This window comes from Mirounga leonina, unplaced genomic scaffold (assembly GCF_011800145.1).
Source record: "Mirounga leonina isolate KUSES-001 unplaced genomic scaffold, KU_Mleo_1.0 Mir_127, whole genome shotgun sequence".
NCBI lineage: Eukaryota > Metazoa > Chordata > Mammalia > Carnivora > Phocidae > Mirounga > Mirounga leonina.
This window is the reverse complement of record NW_023270316.1, coordinates 11,392,920-11,417,083: the sequence shown is the minus strand read 5'-3', so window position 1 is coordinate 11,417,083 and position 24,164 is coordinate 11,392,920. Positions and strand designations below refer to the sequence as shown.

General features: G+C 39.2%; 1 protein-coding gene across 4 annotated transcripts in view; it reads left to right on the top strand.

Annotated features, from left to right (window-relative positions):
* Positions 1-24,164, top strand: part of CLYBL (citramalyl-CoA lyase) — a 257,573-nt gene that overhangs the window by 209,479 nt on the left and 23,930 nt on the right. For all 4 annotated transcript variants that reach the window (XM_035003113.1, XM_035003112.1, XM_035003114.1 and 1 more), the window contains 5 exons: positions 8,323-8,511; positions 12,429-12,530; positions 14,266-14,359; positions 15,680-15,847; positions 20,605-20,729. In XM_035003113.1, coding sequence (XP_034859004.1) covers positions 8,323-8,511; positions 12,429-12,530; positions 14,266-14,359; positions 15,680-15,847; positions 20,605-20,729 — 678 coding nt within the window. The remainder of the gene's footprint in view (positions 1-8,322; positions 8,512-12,428; positions 12,531-14,265; positions 14,360-15,679; positions 15,848-20,604; positions 20,730-24,164) is intronic.

The window sequence follows — 24,164 nt, the reverse complement described above, 5'->3', positions numbered from 1 at the left end:
GGGTTTCTTTTGGGGATGATAAAAATATTCTAAAATTGATTGTGGCAATGCTTGCACAACTATGAATACACTAACAGCCATTGATTAGTTAACCAAAAAAAAAATCACAAGCCTAAAAATAATCTCCCCCAAATTATTTCCCACAAATAACAAGTAAAATGAAGTTAACTTGCCATTAACTTTTTTTTTAATTGAAGTATAATTAACATACAGTGTCATATTAATTTCAGGTGTGCAATACAATGATCGAACAGTTCTGTACATTACTCAGTGCTCATCAAAGTGTCCTCTTGATCCCCTTTATCTGTTTCACCCGTCCTCCCACTTACCTCCCTTCTGGCAAGGACCAATTTGTTCTCTGTATTTAAGAGTCTGTTTTTGTCTCTTTTTTTGTTAATTTGTTTTGTTTCTGAAATTCCGCATATGATGGGTGCCTCGGTGGCTGAGTTGGTTAGGCGTCCAACTCTTGATTTCAGCTCAGGGTCATGGGATCAAGGCCCACATCGGGCTCCATGCTGAGCACGGAGTCTGCTTGTCCCTCTCCCTCTGCTCCTACCCCCACTCTCTCTCTCTCTCAAATAAATAAATAAATAAAATCTTTTTAAAAATTCCACGTATGAGTGAAATCATATGATATACATCATTAACTAGTTTTTAACATTCTATTGTGGAAATATGCTAATATAGATGGTCCCCAACTTATGATGGTTCAATTTAGGATTTTTCAACTTTACAGTGGTGCAAAAGTGAAACACAGTCAGTAGGAGCTGCACTTTAAATTTTGAATTTGGATCTTTTTCGGGCTAGCAATAGGCAGTAAGATCCTCTGTGATGATGCTGGGCAGCAGGAGGGAGCCTCAGCTCCCAGTCAGCGCCATGATCACCAAGGTAAACAACCAACGCATCTGTACCGTAGAGCCCCTCTGTTTTTTCACTTTCAGCACAGTATTCAACAAATTACTTGAGATATTCAACATTTCATTATTAAACAGGCTTTGTGTTAGATGATTTTGCCCAATTGTAGACTAGCATAAGTGTTCTGAGCACGTTTAAGGTAGGCTAGGCTCACATATGACGTTCAGTAGGTTAGGTGAATTAAACATATTTTCCACTTACAGTATTTATTGACTACGATATTTTCAACTTACAATGAGTTTATTGGGACATAACCCCATCATAAGTTGAGGAAGATCTGTATATGCAAATGTAAAGAGAATTGTGTCAAGAGTCCCCATGTATTCACCAATCAGCTCCAAAAATTATCAACATGTTATTTATTTTTTTATAATTTTTTTTAAATTTTATTTATTTATTTGACAGAGAGAGACACAGCGAGAGAGGGAACACAAGCAGGGGGAGTGGGAGAGGGAGAAGTGGGCTTCCCGCTGAGCAGGGAGCCCGATGCGGGGCTCGATCCCAGGACCCTGGGACCATGAGCTGAGCCAAAGGCAGATGCTTAACGACTGAGCCACCCAGGCGCCCCAACATTTTAGAGGCGCTTTAAGAAATTTTTTTCCCCAAGTTGTATTACAAAAACTTTAAACATCACAAAGGTTGAAAGACTGTACAATGAATACCCCTATACCCACCTCCTATATTCTCCCATTAATGTTTTACAGAGTAAAAACTTGTCCACCTAGCTATCCTTCTATCCATCCATCAATTCATTTACTTTTTTTTTTTTTTAAGATTTTATTTATTTGCGAGAGAGAGAATGAGAGAGAGAGAACAGGAGAGGGGGGAGGGTCAGAGGGAGAAGCAGACTCCCTGCCGAGCAGGGAGCCCGATGCGGGACTCGATCCCGGGACTCCAGGATCATGACCTGAGCCGAAGGCAGTCGCTTAACCAACTGAGCCACCCAGGCGCCCAATTCATTTACTTTTTAATTAATTTCAAAGTAAGTTGCAGACAGCAGCAGTAGACTTCCCCTCAAATACTTCTGTGTGTATATCATTGACTAGCCTTCAAAACTGGTTACTATTCTCTTTGCTCTTTTGTGGTAAAAATTATATAAAATGAAACACAAATTTTAAGCATACTTTCTGTGAATTTTGATGAAAGTATAGGCCTGTATGACTTAAAGCCACTTTTTAAATGTCTTTAAAAAATATTTTTAATTGCTCAGAGACCTTCCAAATAAATTCTTTTCATAGATTTATTGTATTCTAGTGTTGTTTCTTGTGGGGTTTTCTCTTTTTCCATTAAATGTCTGAGGGGCAGAAATGCCAGTTGCATATTATGAACTATATCTATCCGTACACCCTGAGCTTTCTTAGTCCTTTGAATGAAAGTTGATTTGGCATTTCACTATAAATGTGTGTTTTAATGTACCTTTTATAATTAACACATCAGAAACTTTGCTCTACCCAAGTCTACACTTTCAGAATAAACAGAGTGCCTAGAATGTAATAATTTGTGGGATAAATCAGTGAGTGAAAAATTTTTCACTTTTTTTTATTGTGGTATTGTATATATAACCAAATTTCCACTGTTGTGCAGCCATGCCACCATCCATCCCTGTAACTCTTCATCTTGTAAAACTGAAATGTTGTGCTCATTAAACACTAACTCCCAATTCCCTCCTCCCCCCAGCACCTGGCAACCACTATTCTACGTTCTGACTACTCTAAGTACCTCATTGATGTGGAATCACAACAGTATTTGTCTTTTCTGTGACTGGCTTATTTCACTTACCCTAACGTCCTCAAGGTTCATCCATGTTGTAGCATCTGTCAGAATTTCCTCTCTCTTTAAAGTTGAATAATATTTCATTGTACATGACAAATAATCTCTTTAAGACCCTGCCTTTCGTGCTTTGGGATATATACCCAGAAAGGGGCATTGCTGATCATATGGTAATTCTATTTTTAATTTTTTGAGGAACTGCCATACGATTTTCTATAGCGGCTATAATTTACATTCCCACCAACAGCGCACTAGGTTCCAATTTATCCACATCCTCACCAACACTTGTTTTTTTCTGGTTTCTTTTTTTTCCATAGTAGCCATCCTAATGGTTGTGAACTGGTATCTCAATGTAGTTGTGATTTGCGTTTCCCTAATGATCAGTGATGTTGAGCATCTTTTCATGTGCTTATTGGCCATCCGTATATTTTCTTTGGAGAAATGTCTATTCAAGTCCTTTGCCCATTGAATTGTGTTGGTTTTTTGGGTTTTTTTTTTTTTAATTGTGTTGTTTTTTGGTTGTTGAGTGTTAGGAGATCTGTATATATTCTAGATATGAATCCTTTATCAGTTATATGATTTGCAAATATTTTCTCCCAATCTGTGGGTTGCCTTTTTTCCTCTGTTCATAGTGTCTCTTGATGTACAAATACTTCTTAATTTTCATGAAGTCCAATTACCTGTGCCTTTGGTGTTACCCATGAATGAAATTTTAAACCAGTTGAATCATGGTACATGCAGTAGAGTTGTTAGTTTTCTTCTTTCAAAAACAAACCAAGATTTCTTTATCATGTGGAAAAAACAATGGGATCGAAAACTCAACACTATCACCTTCCTAAAGAAACGCTACCACGTTGTAATAATTAACGAGAATTTATTTGCCTTTTGTCCAATGCAGTCACTACCACAGTCTCTGGGATCCTGTAATAAATTTTTATACATTTATGAGAAAAATACAATAACATAGTTTACAAGCGATGACCTGTTTTATGTCACAGCACTTCTTTTTTTTTTTTTTTTTAATATAAATGTATAAAAGAAGTTGTGTGAAAAAGGAGATCCTTCCATGGAAAAGTTCACTCCGAACCAAATGACCTCAACATTTTCAAAAATCTTTTCGCATAGATACTGATAACAAGGCCGTCTGCCCAAAGTTCGTTGCACTCCGGGCCTGTGACATCGTTTTACAAATCAGATAAAATGGAAATAAGGTGGACACATTCAGAAAAGACAGAATTCACTAGTGTTTTTGAGGCTGTGGCCTCACAGTTTGCCTTTTGAACGATGAAATATTAATTGCACATTTTTAAAAATCACCAAGGTTATGCATCTCCCTGGAGTCTAGAAGGTCTTTCATATTTCTTAATTACCAAATCTGGGTTCTGCCGCTCGGCTTTCTCCCTGCTCCTGTTGCATCAAGGGTGCCCTTGTGGTTTCCTCTGAAAGGGACTCTACATTAACATACGAGGTGGAGGGGGTGGTGTGGAAGAAGGGGAAGGTGTTAATTCAGATGTTAGGAAACTGTGATAATGCTATTATTTAAGGCACTTATTTGGGTGTGTTTATACTTTGTAGTTTTATAAATAAACCCAAGGGGCTCCTCCTGGTTGTCACAAGCCTCCTTGAATCTCGTATCCTGTCTGTCTCTTCCTATCCGACAGTAGAATTGATGCCGCTCTAATCCCTGGAAGTTGGGAACTAATGAACTCACTGCTGAGCTGCCGCCACGGAGCTTGGTCCCAAACTATACTGTACTTCACACTCGATTTATTCTCCAGATGGTGAGACTGTGCCGCCCTGCCGCGAGGGACCACCTCTTCCACTGGAGTGTAAAAGTGGACGGATGTTGTTTTCTTTGCAGATTTGATCATTCGGAGCTAGAAACTTGCGAGGATGATTAGTTATTAGCTTTAATGGGTGCCAATTGAACCAACTGCACGCATATTTTCTCCTTTAATTTTGGAGTCTGCAGGTCTTGGCGATGGTTGATTTAGCCGCTTTCTTACGTCACCCGAGCGTGTCTCTTCCCCAGGTGATGAGAGCCGGGTCTCTGAAATCAGAGCACGCCTTGGTTCCTGGCCCAGACAGAGGCACATAATACGGTGGCTTATGTATAAGGACAAGTTTATTAGCCACTGGTCCACTGCACTGAGCAGCCTGTGGCACGAAATATCGATTGGCTGCGGGAAGTTTGGTGACATCACTTTTTATTTAGAACAGGGGACAGTGACGATTCTGATCGGTGCCAACTTTCTCTGTGACCTCTGCAGAGTTCACCTCTGGAATCAGACATGCTGTAGAACACACTGTGATAATTAGTCTCTGCAAAGATCTAATGTAACTGTTGAGAAAGGCCTGAATTCCATTATTCTGTTTTTTTGGATTTTAGTGGGACAAGATCACCCTACATTAAGAAATGCTTACCAAGGCCGTTCTGTAAGACACCCCTTCCCCCCCCCAAAAAAAGGTCTTTTTTGAGGAGCCTCTTTTTGCTTTAATTTCCTCTTCCTTCTTTTGCCAGGGAACATTACCTCCCAATAATCTCAGCAGATCACTTATATAGCCCTTCGGAGAAGGGGGTGTCTGCCAGGCCGTGTCTTACTGATCCCCTGAATGAGACAGAAATTGGAAGGCTATGGGGCGCCTGGGTGGCTCAGTCGTTAAGCGTCTGCCTTCGGCTCAGGTCATGATCCCGGGGTCCTGGGATCGAGCCCTGCATCGGGCTCCCTGCTCAGCGGGAAGCCTGCTTCTCTCTCTCCCACTCCCCCTGCTTGTGTTCCCTCTCTCGCTATGTCTCTCTCTCTGTCAAATAAATAAATAAAATCTTTAAAAAAAAAAAAAGAAAAGAAATTGGAAGGATAGTCAGGGCCAAACAGAAGCCAAGGAAAAAGAGAGAGAGAGTGAAAATGTGAAGGGAGCAAGGTGATGCAAAGGAGAGAGCTGTGAGAAAGAGAGATTGGTATCAGGGAGAGAGGGAGGGAGAGAACAGAATGAGCAGAATTTCTTTCTTTTCACAACTGGGCGGATGGTGGCTCTCTCTAGCTGAGCACCCAGAACTAAACTTAATTGTTCTTAGAAACTGTCTTCCTCTCACCCAACAGATGGTATGGGTGTGTTTGCTAGCAAAGTAACATATTTCACCATTAAAGCACCAAAAAGAAAAAAAGAAAACATCAACATACTTGTTGGTTGGTGTAAATTTCAGTGAAGATGTTGGGTATTTGGGGATACATAGCAGAGGGATGCACAGTTTATGTAAATTGCAGCAAGCAACAGCCTGTTAATAAGGGTGTTGTGTGGCAATATACCTCCAAAGCCATCAGCTTTTTTTGGAAAGGTACAGAATGAAGTGGAAAGAGCTTGTTTTCATTCTGAGCCAAAAAAAAAAAAAGTCTAACAAAATGCTGAGTAGTCACTGTTCATTATTATAACATGAAAAGTACTAATCAGATTATGCCTAAAATTGGAATTAGGTACTTCATTTGCAGCCAATTTCACAAGGGTTGAATTTTACTAAATAAACCGGAATGTGCTGAAACCATGGTAATCTGACTTTAGTTAAAATCCCAAACGGGTTTAGAACACGAGCTTTGAACAAACAGTCCCTTTCTAACCCAAATGGAAGCAACAAAACAGCTTAGAGGTCAGATTTTGTTCGACACCAACATGAACAATTTAGGAAGTTGACGTTGCCAGGGATCCTGCACCTTGGGCACACACCCAGATTAAAGCAGAGTGTAGATGACGATTCAAGTAACCCAAGTTTTAAAATGCCTTTCAGGCTAAATGATCTAGTTCGTTCCTTTGCATTTTCCATTCACTCTGTCCCAGTAGACCCTTGACAAGCCCAACCTGCTACTGAAAGAAATCCTGGAAGTTGAAATATTTACAAGCTGGAGAGCAATCCTGAGTCTGTAGCTGTGCGGGCTACATGGAGCATAACACATTTTAGGTTCTCGGGGGCCATGGATATAAATGCCCGCACTGCCAAAGAGCTGAAGGCATTTCTCTCGACAGCTCTAGATGTTCTTGGAACCATGACACTGAGCTCACTTCCGCTCTTCACCTTCGGATTTTCCTAGTTAGTGAATGTAAAAAGAAGGCATGGCAGAGCAAGCGGATGAGTTTTATAGCTGTGGAATAGCCAACGGCATGATGTGGAACCAAGCCACTGTTGGCCGCATTGTCCTTCACTTAGCTAGCGTGCGCGCTCTCTTGCTTTTGTCTAAGCTTGGCCTAATTATCTGCAGTCAGAGCTCTGTAAATCAGGGCTCCGCAGGACTGTCTTAAACTGGTCTACGTATTCTGTTTCCATCTGACCTGACAACTCTAAGCCACTGTTTCCTCACACTGTTTAACTCAGACCACATTTGGAAGCCTTCCCTGCTCCCACTCGGTCGTAGACCTACATCCGTCTGCTTTAAATCTACTGTCCTGGCTTGTCTTGTTGATTAGACTTAGACCCAATATCAGCTCTCATAATTCTCTTTTTGTCTCCGCTTTGGTTTGCTATTTTCCCAGGTAAGTATTGCTGTTCAAATGGCTGTATATTGTTAAGACTTTTTTTTTTTTTAAACCACATTCGTCAGCAGTGAGAAGCTTTAAAGTTTTATTAGTATCATAAAAACCCTTCCCAAATGAAACTACTTTTGATAAGTGTTCATTCTGACAATGAGAATTTGTTGAGGGCTGTTGGCAAGTTGAAGGAATTTGTTTTTGAAACTGAAATTGGCAGGAAGTAATGACCCCAAGTGCTTTCTTTCTCTTGACGCCAACCCCCAGCCCCTCAATACGCTCCTTTCTCTCCCCACCCCCTTCCCCACCTTCAACACCCCAACTCAGAGCCAGCAAATAACATGTTTGGTTTCATACAGTTTTTCTAGGGACAATTCACATACTGAAGCAGGCTTTCAACCTTTCAGCTTTTCTTAACTATGGAGCACAGACTGTCAAATCAAAGGGGAAAAAAAAGTATTTGTTTTCCACTTCATGAAGGGATTTCTTGGTGGCATTATTGCCTTCCATCTGAATAAGTTGGAGCTTTTTTGTACTGTGGAGTGTCATTTTCCTGTAAGCGCCTTCTTAATTGAATGTCAAAATTCAACTCACTTGCAAAAAAAATTTTAAGTGACTAAAAAACATGACGCATGTGGAAAGAGAAAAACAAATCCTTATTTTTTCCCTAATGTGAATATGCTGACAGACGAAGACTACCCGTTATCCATGTGTTATGTAGCTCCCTATATTTATTAAATGAGAAAATGCAGGAGAAGACTTAGAACCTTGCCTAGAGCTTAGTAAATGCTCAATAAACGTTACCTATTGGTTATTTTACCCTCGTAGTCGAAAAGCAATGCTAACGAGCGAGGGCACAGTCCTATTTAAGAAGTGCACCAGTATGCACGACAGTGGCTGTCATCTCTGTTACAGTCATCGTGAGTGAAGTTTGGAAATCAATCCCTTGTCTGTCAGATTGCACAACTTATTTCAAACACCATTTATTTGCTGGACGGGGAAATGTGTAGATACAGTCATGGTGCTCAGATTCTGAATCCACATAGCAGGTCCACGGTCAGTTGGATTGTTTGCTCTCGATGATAAATAAACTTAGGAGGTACATTTTATTGACATTGATAGGATGAAGCTCGACTGAGAATAGTAAAAACGCTTGAAGACTTTGATCTGGGCCCAACCGAAAAGTGTGTGAGAGTCAACTCGGTGTCCAGCGGTCTGGCCGACGAGGACCTGGAGACCCTCCTGCAGTCCCGGGTCCTTCCCTCTAGCCTGATGCTGCCCAAGGTGGAGAGTCCTGAAGAAATCCAGTGGGTGAGTAAGCTAATGCTTTGCTTTAATTAAAGGCTCAGGAGCAGCTCTGAAGGGGTAGCAGAAGGGAAGGATTCGGGTGCCGCAGATTTTGAAAACACACGCATGGAGCAGAGAGAAAGGGAGCTAAAGGAAAGGAGGGAGCCCAAGAGACTGTTCCCTTCACACAAGGAGAGCCTGGCTTTACCCAGAGTGTTCGGAGGAACAACTCTGCCCACGGGATGACGCGTCCGCTCCCCACTCAGACTTGCGGTTTGGCCAGAACAGCCTCCTCGGAAGCCTCAAGAGCAATCCTCGGAAACCGGCTTGCCCCAGAACTGGATCGCTCCTCACGGCCCGCCAGGCCCTAACCTCCACCGGAAGAGCAGTGAAGTAAATGGCTCCCACCCAGGTTCATTTGCAGTCTTCATAGACAGCAAAGGCACATTAGCCACGAATGATAAAACGAACCTAGAGGAGGAGAGGGCAAGGTCACTCCTGAGGGCAACTAGAGGAAGAAACAGGAAGCTTTCAACTAGTGGTTTTAATTAGCACAGATATTATTTCCTGAACAGCTCTCTAGTCCGTCCTTTTTAAATTGCTGACAGGTGTGTGTGTGTTTCATGACAGACTTTTCAGCCAATAAAAACCTGGCATGTCAAATGACTTACGAAAACTTTGAAATGGGCCTAATTATACTATGATTGTTTTCATTGTTCAAGGAGGGGGAGGCTAGATTTTCTTTAGGGGTTGCTATGATTTTGCAGATCTCTGCCGAATAAAATACCTGCCCATTGGGCTGCTGGGGGGCAGCGGGCCTGGGACACGGCTGTCGGCCCAGGCTCTTGATGCTTCATCTGGGATTATCTCTGAGGCTGTGCCTGCAAATGCAGCAATACACCGAATAGTTGTCCTACCAGAGGAAACCTGCTCACCTTTTTCAGGCATGTAGATACGTCGAGTCTGTACTTTCCAGTGCTCTGGCCGCCCGCCCCATGTGGCTCCTGAGCGCTTGAAATGTGGCAAGTCCAAATTGAGATGTGCTGTAAGTGTATAAAATACACATGGGGTTTTGAAGACTTAGCAGCCCCCTCCCCCCAAAAGAATGTAAATTATCTCAGTAGTTTTTATATCGATCACATGTCGAGATGATTAATACTTCAGGTCTACTGGGTTGAACAAACATTATTCAAACGAAACGCACCTATTTCATTTTCCTCTTTTAATGTAGCTCCTAGAAAATTCAGAATTCCATCTGTGGCTGCCACTATTTTCTCTGCTGGACAGCTCCGTGTTGGCGTCTTCTTGAAGGCCCCGTGTTCAAGGACCCATATTTACTTTCTAAACTGGAGCTCTTCTCTCCAAGGTCACCCCCTCAGAAGCTGGAAGATACTGGTTACAGTAGGCTACAATCCCCGAGGCCTCCTACCCCATTCGAATGTGTCTTAAATTGATTGAAATGGAATCTGAAGCCACTGTTCCCTTTTGGTTTCATGTTAATGCCTGTTTATCACCGTTATTACCCTTCATTTAAGAGGGGAGGACCCACCCCAGCCTTGAGCTACAGCTTCTGTTCGCTGTTTTAAATCCTTGGATAGAAATAGGATTTCTAGTTAACAGAAGTCTTTTGGGCTGTTTATTTTTTCCTCTCCGTTTGTATTTATGTGAAGCATAAAACCCAGAGCCTGATGCACAACTGAAAGATGGGCTTCCTTGTTTCCTTTTGTGTGAGAATCTCTTGCCGGCCTTTTGTCGCTAGTGTGGGTTCTTGTTTGACTGGCACGGCTTATTGGACTATAACAAGCGCGACTCTGCCTTCTTTGTCGTGGGACAATTCTCCCACAAATCCCGAACAGTGTGCATTCTTCCAACACACTATTGGGTGTGCACTGGAATTGAAAGAATTGCTGAGCCCTGCTACTTCATCTCCTCCCCAATCTCTTTGTGATTTTTTCCCCTTCTTTTCCTCCACCCCCCTCCCCAGCCCCTCCACCTCACTGAAATGAACACTTTACCAGGCCGGAAACATTTAATCGTCTCCTTTTGAAAAAATTAATTGAAACTTCTCCACTAGTTACCTTTTGTGGCAGTACTTAATGCAATTTTTTAAGAAAGAAGGGGAGGAGGAGAAGGAGAATGGGCCAGAATATTTAATTTTTAAATGTCCCTGTTGGCTTAAAAACAGAAGGCATTAGAGATTTTTCTAAGAACAGGAAATATATTGTAAAGTACTTAACTAGTTTTAAACTTTATGATTCTTGTAGTTAAAACTCTTACGCAAAGAATGGGGCAAGTAATGTTGCACGTTTTTTTGGTGTTTTTTGTTTTGTGGTTTTTTTTTTAGTGAGAAAAAAAAAAGTTCTTCCAGTGCAGATATAACACCAAAACTGCTAATCTTTCACTACCCATTTTCTAGCTTAAATGTGACATAAATTAGGTTTTATTTTCACCTTCCCGTAATATTATACATTTTGTCTCCTTACATTGTAGCCTTCTCTTCTTTCTTGCTATTTTGGTTGAGTTATTCCTTCCCTTGAAAAGTTACTAAGGAGGTGATGATGATGGTGTCTGAGGAAGGGAGGGGCAATGGGAGCAACTGGGAATAATTTTTCATTACTGAAAGCTGTGATTTATTTTAGCCTAATTGTAAAGTTACTGCAAATTGCTCAAAAGCTTTTTAAAGATCCCAGTGATTAGATTTTTTAGGGGGGTGCTGCACAAGCAAGGAGGGGGCAGCTAAAAGGGGAAATAACACCTCTAATCCTGCTTCTGGTAAATAGGCTGCCAGCTTTTAAAATGAGTTTCCTTTCTATTAGTCGGAATATTATGCTAAGCCTTAAGCATTAGTTTTTTTATGTTGCCATAGCAGCCCTATTCCTGCAGGGTGGTGACCTGCCATGATTACAGTACAAAGCTTATAGGGTCTTGAAACCTCCTTTGAAGATGAAAAGTCTTTGATGGTTTATATTTATGCAAATCTCTTAGATATGATTTACCCAACTGAGACTGAATGGAGAGATGATTAAAATTCCCTTTTCCTTTGATATCCATTAATGGCTGAATATTCCTTAAATTTAAAATGGATATATATGTTTTCATCTTTATTTACAAAAATTGCTTTATCATACCTGTGTTGTTTTTTTTTTTTTTATCTCCCCACATCTTATTAGATCTAGATAGACATAATAGATTTACAATTTAGAGTGTGGTGGGTTTTTTTTTTTTTTTTCCTTTTGAAAGGGGGGGTGGTGGAGATCTGTGCAAGAGCTTTTGTATGTTTCCAGATGATAGATTTTGGAATTTGGGCTACCCCACTGGCAGCGCAGAGCTAGCTGTGAACTGGTCTCATGGAAAAAATTGGCGAGCTTTGGTCTTCAAAGAATTAAACTTCCTTTTTAAGGTCTTCCTAGGTAAGCTAAAAAATTATGAAGAAAAACCTTCTGAACAAAGGATAATGGTGCTATAATGAATAATATGGGTTCCACGTAGAAGGCTGCTAACAGTTCCACTGATGTCAGTGCCTGGTCCAAAACAAAAACAGAATGGCAGGTAGAGCAAGACTTCACTGTTTTGGGGGCCTACCATTTGCATTTAACGAAGTGAAGGCTGGAGGTCTTACGTAAATATGTTTTCAAGGAAAGCATTTAAACTTCAGAATCTCTCTTTCCACTTCTAACTCCTAGGCCTCAAATTGCTCCTTTAGGGGAAAAAAAAAAATTATAATGCTTGGGGTTTTACTATTTAGTTTGGTGGGGACTTTGTTACCTATTTTCTTTGGTCTTTCCTCCTATTTTTGTTTTGTTTTCATTCTTTTTTGTGTATGAAATAGGCTGGGATTTTACTTCCTCAGGCCAAAGACTTAAATACTACTTCTATGTCTACATTTCGGTGATTGTACATTTTTTTCCCCTACTAATCACCTATGACACTTTTGATTTTAGTTTTCAGACAAATTTTCCTTCTACTTAAAAGGCCGAAAACTTGAACAACCTATGAATTTAATCCCTTTTGTGGAAACTGCAATGGGTTTGCTCAATTTTAAGGTAAGAGAACATAATGTGACTAATAAGTTAGTATTTTATTTATTACCCAAGGGAACTTTTGTTCTCAATTTTGACATCTACTTAAAAATATTTTTCTAGAAAGATTTATAGGCAAAGTAAACCTTGAGCACCATTTGTTCTCTATAATAATCCAAAACCAGGCTGTGAGCATCTTAGAAAACAAAAGATTGGCTAAATAGCAAAGAGAAACTTCCCAATCCTAAATATTTAAGTGAAATATTTATAGGTTCCTATTTCAATTAAATAATCACATGTAAACATGTTTTGAATTGTATTTTAGATGAAATCTACATGAAAATTGATTTTGTTGCCCTTATGAATTAACTTTCAATTATTCTTTTGTAACAATTGCCTTTTATTGGGAAATTTGCTGGCCTCGTTGTAGCAACATTATCCATCATGTCTAGTACGTAAGACTGCTATTTGTAGGTTAGGATACATCAATAGTTTGTAGTATATTATTTCAATTTGCCACATTAGAACATAAAGTACTTCCTGATATGCATTCCGGAAGATTAGCTGAACCGAGTGTTTGCCAGCATTGTATGGTTACATGCAACAATTTGCCTTAACGATTTCATGGCTAGCTTGTTTTTTCCCCTTTATCACTGATCATTTAAACTCTTTTCCAAAATATGCCTCACATTTCACCTGACTCATGAACATCATTGTAGCACCCTGTCTCAGAAGGCAGGAGGGAAGGAATCCCTAAAAACAAAGAAAAGAGATAGTTGGAAACTGCCCAGAGAGATAGTATGTGAGTAAGCGCTCCGAGAGGAAACTTTTGAGACCTACTGGACCATGCAGGAGGGGCAGAGTGCATATGTTTGGGGAGCTGCTTTAAGCCTCATGATCCGCGCATTTACCCCACTAACCACAAATTCTTCCAGCCTGCCCCACAATTCTGAGATACAATCACAGCATATCCCCTAGATGCGACTAGATTCATACGATGACTGAATTCTAAACTCCACTGCACCATTTTATTCCATATTGTAAGTAGAAGCACTTACAACCCCTGAAATTAATCAATGTCCTCCCGATTTTCAGGTCTTCCCCACCCACATACATTAGCATGCTGAATTTCCACCTTGGTAGATTCAGTTACATCTAGGACAAATGTTATTAATCTTTATTTTCACATAGAAATATGGAAGTTGCTAATGAATACATCTTGGATGACTTGTTGCATTTTTATTTGCCCCTCCGGAGTTGTAGATTTTTGTATTGTATGTCTTTAATCCTGAGACCATTTACTAAGAAATCCTGATCCTAATGCAAATAATCCAATTAATTTGATTTAAAAATTCTTTCCTTCTCTCCTGTGGTTTTATGTTTATTGTTTGAGCGTCTCTTAAAACAAAAACAAGTTTTGGAAAAAGAGAAGTAATTTACGGTACGATCAAAATGAGTTAATTCAAAGTTTCTCTAGAAACTAGATGAACAATGATTCGAACATTATAACTATATTAATATATATTTGTAACTATATTAATGTAATCCATTAAGCAAAGCAAATCTATACAACATACTTATCTTGGACAATATTAAAAGCCTTTCAAAAGGGGTAAATTTAGGCTGCATTTTTAGGACTGCCAGTTTGCTTTCAGCAAACTGTTAAGAGTCGGATCTTTCTGTTACTGAAATCCACCATGCTGCTCCTCTCTGAATTGCGCATTTCTATGAGATTTGGTTCTGTTCTGCTCTTTTACAGGCCGTGTGTGAAGAAGCACTAAAGACCGGACCTCAAGTGGGTCTTTTTCTAGATGCAGTCGTTTTTGGAGGAGAAGACTTTCGAGCCAGCATAGGTATCAAACACATTTCTCTCTTTTTCAATCTCTATGTGTGCATGTATCTGTGTGTGTGTGTGTGTGTGTATTTTTTCTTTGCCCCTTCATGAATGGACATTTACATGACAATATATATTTGCCAACCATGACAATGGTTTTTCAGCTGAATGGACAATACTTTCTGATAATTTAGGGCACCTCAGAGATGTCCTGCTTCCAGAACACTATATTATTACTTCTCTTCATTTATAAAATAATAAAAAGCCTGTTGCAACCTCAGATATGTTTGGGAATATATGATATCTACTTTGTTCGTAGTGAGTATAATATGTGAACAACCTCTCCGTTGCTTATTTTGTTTTCACATCAGTCTGAGGGCTATCCAGGCTTCTAACACAAATTTAAGGCAATTTCACATTTGTTTTAATGAATCATTTTCTACGTTAAATGTTGTATCCAAATATTATTTTAAACAGATCTTAAAGTCCTCCTAAAATACATTTTAGAACTCTTCTTATTAAATATTTATTGAGATAGTATGCTTGTTTCCACTGATTTTCCCCATCCCTTGGGCACTCTGCCTCCGGTCTTAACTAGTAACTCAGGGCACACCTAGAAAAGAGGCCAAGGCCACATGCAGAACCACAGTCCCAGGGGCCTGAAGCATGGAGCTCTCCCTGAGCAGTGTCACGGTCCAAATACAAACAGCGACACCCCACACACCCGCCTCTAGGGGGAAAGAAAAGGAACCTATTTTAATACCAGTCTTTCCAAGAGACTTTTGTGTTTCTGACAGTTCAGTGGACACTTTCTGCCTCTTTCAAAATGAGTGCCCTTCCGTTTCCCCAAGTTCTTCATCCAAACCCTGAAGCTGCACTGTTTGGCTCAGAACCTTAGTTATGGAAGGGCATTGCATCCACAGCACGCGAATTTCTGTGCTCAGTGAGAGAAGTTAACCATTTCCTTGCACAGCTGCTCGGCCACCTTTTGTGGTGCTGTCTTTGAACTGATACTTTCCAAGCAATGGCAAGAAGGAAAAAATATACCAGAAGTTAATTTGTGACCTAGCAAATCGTTTGTGGTTGTATCTCCTGAGATGCAGGAGGGGTCTTTTCTTAACCCCCACACAAGCAATGACACTGCAAGATGCCTTCCAAGATAAATAGACACATGTGAGATTTAACTCTGCCTCCACATATCCCTCTCCTTGTTTATATTAGAATCATCATTTTGCTGGGGAGCAATTCCCAGGTCTTTACAAACCCAGTTTTTACAATAGGTGGCTGGGTTTGGTTTCCAGAGTTCATGTCTCCCTTTTCTGTCCACATCCCATTGCAGGTGCAACAAGTAGTAAAGAAACCCAAGATATTCTGTATGCCCGACAGAAGATTATCGTTACAGCGAAGGCCTTTGGTCTGCAGGCCATAGATCTGGTGTACATCGACTTTCGAGATGGAGAGGGGCTCCTCAGGCAGTCAAGGGAAGGAGCTGCAATGGGATTTACCGGTATGATTCTTAATGGTATCTTAGAAAGCAGTAGCTAAATTAGCAAACATTCCAGAAAAGTAGAACTATAACCAGAAATTAGTGTTTCTAATGTAGCCACATATCTGGTATACTTATTCCACTATTTGAAATGTGAAAAAGCCATCGAGGGCAGGAGCCTACGGAACAAACTGTTGTGTTTTCTTTTGGCTGGGCAACTCAAACAATGAAGCCCTCATTTTATTTCCTCTTTACATTAGTTGCCATTTTTTTTTCCTGTCCTCCTAAGTATTTTGGTTTTGCTGACCCTAGAGGAGGGATGAGGCTATTATAGAAGTGTTTTTGAGTGAATTGCCATAAGAATTTGGGTTGATGAGGAGAAGAAAAATGTCCTCAAATATTCAAAATATTCATTCATTTCTGAAAAAACTTCAGTGATATCTTCTTTGATTTTTTTTTTTTAACTCATAACTAGTTTTTTATTCTTCTACCACTTCAAGCCCCTTATTTCTCTCCCACCTCCCAGTGTCTATGCACCTGGCGACACCTACGGGCTTTGGCTGGCACTAAGATCTGCAGGTCCCCCCGCAATCCGGTCCTGGAGCGCAGGCAGATATCTGTTGATTGGTGTGTCTGATCACTCAGATCCCCAGGAGTCCGGGTAGCAACCGAAAATTGTGTTTTTGCAACAGAAATCCATTTTTTTCAAAACCACAATAGGATTCTACACACAAACCCACGTCCACAGTTGTGTGTACTCACACACTCATGCACGCAACCATGGATAAGAGACACCATAAGCTCTTTTATTCTTATTTATTCTTCTGCTGCAAGTTCTAAGAAGATCATGATCATAAATGAACTCAAATAATAAGGAAAAGAGACAAACATCCTTTCTATCCCTTTTGTAAACATTTTTGAAGTTTGTCCAGTTAGGGATTACTGAAAGAAATATTTCATAAAGTGACCTTAAATGTAAAACATATCTTAATGGACGATGGTTTAACCCCAAATAAAATTAAACAAGTTAAGAAACAATTTTAGTGTTATATTAGACTTAAATAAAGTTCTGACGTTTGTTTTTGTGTTTTTAACATGAAGAGTTAAAACAAAATGTGATTCCCCAAATTTGTTTAATAAATAAATGAGTAAATAAATGTGATCTCTTATAGAGAAATATTTTCCAATCATCTGAATTATTAATAAATGAACCCTCCCTACATTTAATAGTGACTAAGAACGAAAGAGTCCCTCTCTCCTGGCCCTGAGGTTGTCCTTGTTCTGTGGCCTGTTACACCTGCCTCTTTCCAATGACCAGTTAGGACATAGCCCAAATGGAAAAGTTGGAGAGACACTCCATGAAATCTACCTAATAGACCTCGATGTTGTTGGTCTAAAATGTGTGGCATTGGCTACCAAGCAGCCAGATGTTGCTGTGAAATGGGCGCTAATTCAATAAAAAAAAAAAAATTGAAAACACTGAATTGATGGGCGCCTGGGTGGCTCAGATGGTTAAGCGTCTGCCTTCGGCTCAGGTCATGATCCCAGGGTCCTGGGATTGAGTCCCGCATCGGGCTCCCTGCTCCTTGGGAGCCTGCTTCTCCTCTGCCTCTCTCTCTCTGTCTCTCATGAATAAATAAATAAAATCTTAAAAAAAAAAAAAAAAGAAAACACTGAATTGGTGCTGGCCTGTATCACCCTCACTCAGTATAACCTGGGTGTCCTCAGCTACCTCTGGGGTAAATGTTTGCTCCAGAACTTATAAAGGAGTTTGAGAATTTCTCCAAGAAACAGGGCTGAATTAAATTGGTTGCTAATTCAATCGCAGAAGACAAGCTACTTCAAATCAGATTTAAATTTTCTAGAACTGTGCCCAACTCAGCAAGAGGAGCTTACGGGCTTGGCAGTATTGTTTCTCAACATCAGGGAGTATTAAATCACACACACACAAAAATGGAAGCAGGGGGAGAATGGGGAGGCAGAGTGGGTACAGTGCCCATTATGTATTCAAGTGAACAAGTCAGTAAAGTAGGGAGCTACACTTCATAACCATTTTCCAATTTTTAGAAAGAAGGTCTTTGTAGTCCCAATTATATTGCTACATACCAGTAAAAGGTAATTAGTCTGATAATAAGATACGAGATTATTTGTAGTATTTTGAAACAATAAGGGCTTTGATTATTTTAGACCCAGTTGTCATCTGTTTGTCCTAATTATTTGTCATTTAATTGCCCCATAACTTGGGCTTTGCACAAGCAGGGAGGAAAGCGAGGAAGGAAGGAGAAATACACACCCTCTCTGAAGCAGGTGGTTGAAAAGTTTTAAAATCTAATGAAGGTATCATGTTACCCCTAACACTGAGGAGCAACACTCAGTCTATGCTATAAGGATTTTCTCTACTTTTAAAAATTATACATTTTTTTTAATGAGTTGTATTTTTTTATAAGTTAGCCGTGCATCTCTTCTGCAGTCATCATTTCATGGGGCCACAGCCCATGCGGATTGATTTTAAATCAATGCATTGGCCATATAAGTGGCTATTAACATTAGGAATTATTTTTATAAAAAGAAACCAAAACTAAATCTTGGAATAAAGCTTCAACAGCTGACTTGGTCATCACAGTTACTGCAGTCCTGCATGCTGAGAAGAAAGATGATAAATATGAAGCACTGTAGGTTTTCTTCTTTTTTGCAGTCTTTTGTAGAAGACAAAAATGACACCATCATACAGTCACCTAAAAGACTTGACAGGTATTGATTTAAAGCACGATATATCAAGTGGTACTGTAAAAAGGATTTCATGGTCATAAATTTTAACGTCTTCCAATTTTGCACCCTCAGTAACTTGCCAATAACAGCTCTTCTGTATAAAATATTTCCTTCACTCCCACGTGGCATTAAAGTCTGATGTTCCGTTGTTGGGGTATACAAGAATCAGCCACAGATTACTTCATGCGTGGATGTTCACAAATTTCTAAAACTTAACACGTATCCTAAAATTAGCCTCACTACCAAAATACTGGTACTCGCAGGCCATCAGTGGTTTCCCAGTATTTCTAGATAGTTTATGTTTTGCTCAAGTCATAGTGTCTGTACCAAGAAGTTCCCGTGAAATCTGGCTTTTTACACATCTGTGTAAATTATGTACATAAATTACAAAATTCAGGTCTAACAATTAGTACAAAATGACTACCAGAACTGACATCCTTTATTAATAATATTGTAACAACTATTAGATGACTTAAATATAATTGCAATACCTACTATTGAAAAAAGCTCTCATTTGTCATCACTAGTATTATTTGTTCCCTGAAATTATTCCTCAATTTTAGTATATGTGCTGCCGAAGTGAGCACGATTCCTCAAATAATTTAAAGCATCTTTAGTTGTACAGGGTTTTAATGTTTTATTAGTATGCTGACAGATTAGAATGAAATAATAGCAAGGTGAAGGTGTTCTAATTATGCTACTAGAAGAAAAGGTACTGCTATATTTATTCACTTGAACTCTTTTCCATGAAATACTAAAAAAATTTTTTTTACAAATATTGGGGTTTTTTTTCTATTCAATAATGACAGTAACAGGAATTATCTTTTTTAAAACATCGAGGGTATAAATTGTACTGGCTAAATGTTAAAACAACTATTTCAAAAGCAAAGCAAATTGATATATGGACGAATATATTTAGGAGAGCAAATTATCATTAAGTGCACATTCATTTTTAAGAACCAAATATGTCCATAATTTTATCATGTAATAAAATACAATCTCATCATTATTATAACATTAAATTATGTTGTATTTTATTAATGACCTGATTAAATTTTACACTTCCCCGATTGTTAAATTGTTCCTTTTAATGACTGCATGATTTCATAGAAGCCTGTGAGTGTTATGTTTGTGTAATGTTTTTCCTTAGGATCCTTAAACTCTGAAACGAAGGCTTTTTTAAAGCTATTACTACAGAGATCAGCTTTCTTCAGGGGTATCTAAATATCTATATTAGAGGGAAATATTCAGTCTTCATTCTACAAGAAAAAAGGGAAAGCCTGGTTATGTTTATGGATACAGAAACTTTCAGTAACTTTTTTATTTAAACATTTTGAAATGGAGTAACCTAGAGACCACTGTGTTCAAATCTGCCTTCTATTCCACTGTACTGAATAAAATTTTTTCATTGAAATCCAGTTTCGGGTTAGTGGTTAGAAATGACACGCTATTATTTGTCTAAAAGAAAGAAAATTAAATATATTATTGTAAGCCACTATTTGATATTAATATGGTTGGAACATCTGCTTCTGTAAGCTTTATGAAAAACAACAGACCACTTCTAAAAGAAATCATGGCAGGTGGGATAATGGTACAAAATAAGCAAAAGACAACTTGTAAAATTTGAAAGAGTTAACATATAATTTTTTTGTACTTTAACTCAAAATAATCACTCTAATTTGCAGATATTATCCTTTAAAGTTCCAGCCAAAGGATTAGTCAACAAGCTGCCTAGTCAACCCACCTGTAACTAAAAATGAGAGATTATCTGCACTAAGGTGGCATTTCTATAGGATCAGAAACACAATTACTCCCATTCTTCTGTGTTTCTTATGTGGTATTCTGGAAAAGCCTGCCAGATTGCAGTTACTTTCTTTTTAAAAAGTTCTAAAATAATTAGTTATTTTACATACAGACTGTGAAGCATTAGGAGCCTTTCGTGGTTGAGACATTTTGTTTGAACATCTGTTTGTTGTTTCGTGTTTCCGGTGTTATTAATCTTCTTGTAGGTAAGCAGGTGATACACCCTAACCAAATTGCCGTGGTGCAGGAAGAGTTTTCTCCTTCCCCTGGAAAAATTAAGTGGGCTGAAGAACTGATCGCTGCCTTTAAAGAACATCAACAGTTAGGAAAGGTAAATGTTTTGTTAATGCCTTGGGTGAAACTGGTGTTTAAAATACTGTGGGGGAAAAACATAAACTAGATATCATTTGAATCGTTTCAAAAACTCATTGCGTAGTAAGGGGGGAGGGGGGAGGGGACAGCATTCATCAGGGAGAAATTCGCTTAAGGTAAATTTGCCTTTCCAAGTTTCTGAATATTTCACTAGCTGGCCCTCAAGTCTCTCTAGAGGTTATTCTTTTCATAAACTATATTGGCAAGCCTTTGAGAAAATAGAAGTCTGTTTAGTTTTTCTCTATAGACTCCAATGCAGCATTCATATGAAAATAATTTTAGATCAAAGTGAGAGCAAGTTGTAATGAAATAAACACAGTTTGATCAAATGGTTCTTGTGGAGAGAGGAAATAAATTTTCAAGTTATTTTAATTTGGGGGCAAAAATGTACAAAAAGCTCCTCCGGTTTAGTCATTTAAGAGTGGGAGGTTGTGTATGTGTTTGTACCAATTTCTGGACCTGAGATCTGGATAGAACGGAGAGCAAATTAACACTGGAGTACGGTTGTTCCTAATTTAGTGCATCATTGAGCCTCGCGTTTCCTGCTCTGTGGGTTTCTGCTATGTAAATATTGCAGTGGTGATGCGCAATCTGTCTCCACTTTGTGCCAGTAACACTTAAATTAGGTGTCGCCTGAAGGAAGATTTTATGCTAGTTGCAGCATTGTCAGTTAATTATCTTAAAGGTTATTTGCAGTAATACCGTTTGCCTCTTTGTAAGAGAATGGGGGGAAAGTTGCATTTATAAATCCATCCTAGAGGTACTCTCTAAACTCAGCCTTGTTACCTACATAAGGAGTGAAGTTTTAATACCTGCGATGCAAAAGTACTTGGGAAGAAAGAATGCTGAAACATTACCAAGGTTCTAAACGTTAAACAGCCCCTTACGGGGGGGGGGGGGGGGGAGAGAGACAAAACCGGCTTCAGTGATGAACCGAATACCTCAATGTGAGAGGTATCACTTGCACTTTTCACCGGCAGTAAAAACACCTGACAATCCCAGGACTTGGGAACATGGGTAGCAGTATTAAGTGGGTCACTCCCTCCCTGTCATTACGGACACCTGCCTTCAGCTCCGACCTTGTATTCTTGCTCACCCTCACACACTCACAGGCTCGTCTTTACACAAACTGGCACTTAAAATCAAAAGGCAAAATATGTGACATTGGAAACCTCCCATTTGGACTTACACCAATTTCAGGATAAATAGCATTCTTTCATTTCAAGTCAGGAGTGGCTATCAGAAAAACACTGCAGTTTATAGAAATATGTTTTGGAAATCACGTTGTTTTAATGTCCATTTCTATATCTTGACTCCAAAACCCAGTGCCTCCATGAATGCACATAAATATTTACGGCGACAGAAGGGCCATGTACTTTTTCTTTTTTTTTTTTTAAAGATTTTATTTATTTATTTGACAGAGACAGAGATAGCAAGAGCAGGAACACAAGCAGCGGGAGTGGGACAGAGAGAAGCAGGCTTCCCCCCAAGGAGGGAGCCCGATGTGGGACTCGAACCCAGGACCCTGGGACCATGACCTGAGCCGAAGGCAGACGCTCAACGACTGAGCCACCCAGGCGCCCGCCATGTACTTTTTCATTCATACATGCAAAGACCTCCATCCACGCCCCCTGTCATACCTGTACTTCCGCACACACTGAATGTTCTCTACCTCTTTGCGTGTACCTTATGTCCGCTGATAAATACTTCCTACTGAAAGAATAAACTGAGGCAGAATATGGGCCATCAAAATGGCAGACCAAGCAGAGTTCCAGGCTGGGCCAACACTGCCTCCATTAACCGCCTACACTGGGTTTCACATTGAATAACATCAAAGGATGCCACTTAGCATCGTAAGCAGCCAGGAGTATGGAAGAGGTTACCCTAAATCTCGGGTCGCCAACAAACAAAATTCAAACTAGAAACACACTCTTTTGCTGGCATTTTCAGTTCTCGAACGAAGGAAAAAATACTTTTCCATTGTATCTTAAAAGTGTTCCCGAACAAAATTGTCCCAAAGTGTCCTTCCTTGCCTTTTGATGATGGCAACTTAAATGTTAAATTCTGAACTGGCTTTTTTTTTTGTTGTTGTTGTTAATAAGAAATGCTGTTTTGTTGGGGCATAAGGTTTCACAACAGAGTGGTAGGACAGCTTTTCTTAACACAGAACCACAGAAATTAGAGCAGAAGGGAGACTCACCATTAGGTCATTTCCTCCCTGCCCCATTGGCGTAGGTTTGTTTCCTACAGCAAATTCTCCTGGTGCTTTGTCCAGCAAGGTTTAAATGATTCAAGTAATGGGGCTTCCAGTGGGGACATATGGTTATTTTATCCAGTTCGCATGTTTCTTTCACTTTGCCTATAAATTGGCTGGTCACAAAAATTGGGTCTGCAGGTAGGTGACACTGGGTCTTGAAGGGTCTTGGGGTTTAAATAATGTGTGTTCTGTTTGTAAAGATTTAGTATAAATAGGTTGCTCAATTGTAGAAAGTATTGCTTCCAACAAACATCTAATCTGTTTTATTTCGAATGTGAATCGCTGATGAAAACATACACCCTCGGATACTTTGTCCAAAGCACAGGTAACTCTGTTAAGGATGGTAAACTGATAGTTTGTGTCCTAGTGAGACAGTTACAGATTTCCAAAAGACCCTTTTTCCCCTCCAATGAAAATTTCATTCAAGTAATGTTTTTAAGTAGAAATGACCCAAGAAGGCAAAATTATATATTTTGCTTTTCTCTACTTCTACTCCCATCCTAAATTATATTCTGCCCTAAGACCAGAGGTATAGCTGAAGTTTGCAGGTAATGCTGGGTCCTTTGTGTTTTCTATAGTGATAATAATTAGTACTGTTGTATAATAATAATAATAACAATAGCAATATTGTAATAAAAATAATTATCAAAAATAAAAGTTGTACCTTTTTTTCTGTTCCTTCCAAATAATAAAATTTGTGGGAATACTTAGATCACAAAGTAGATAAATTATTGGAGACCTGTCTTTGGTGTCACAGAATTTTTTGTTGTTTCGTTTTAATTAGAAGTTCTTAGGAAATAAAGTCTGATGCCCCTTAGTCTAATGTCAGGTGAAAAATACTTTACGTTAAGAAATAATAATCTGTTCATAGAATCTGTCACTGTTTGGCGGATAGTGGTGCTTGTGACTGCTTTGTTTCAGGAAACTATAGATATTTACAGGCAAAAGCATTTTTCCTGGCACAGTAGTCCCCCCTAATAAGAATTAGGCTATAGATTGACATTAGGGACTCAAAGTCATCTTCTCTTATTAAAATCCGTTGGAAAAAGCTTAAACATTTCACATACTCTATGCTTCTATTTTAATTCCCATAAGCTAAAATATGTCAAACTTAGCCGACGTCAGTTGCGAGATATA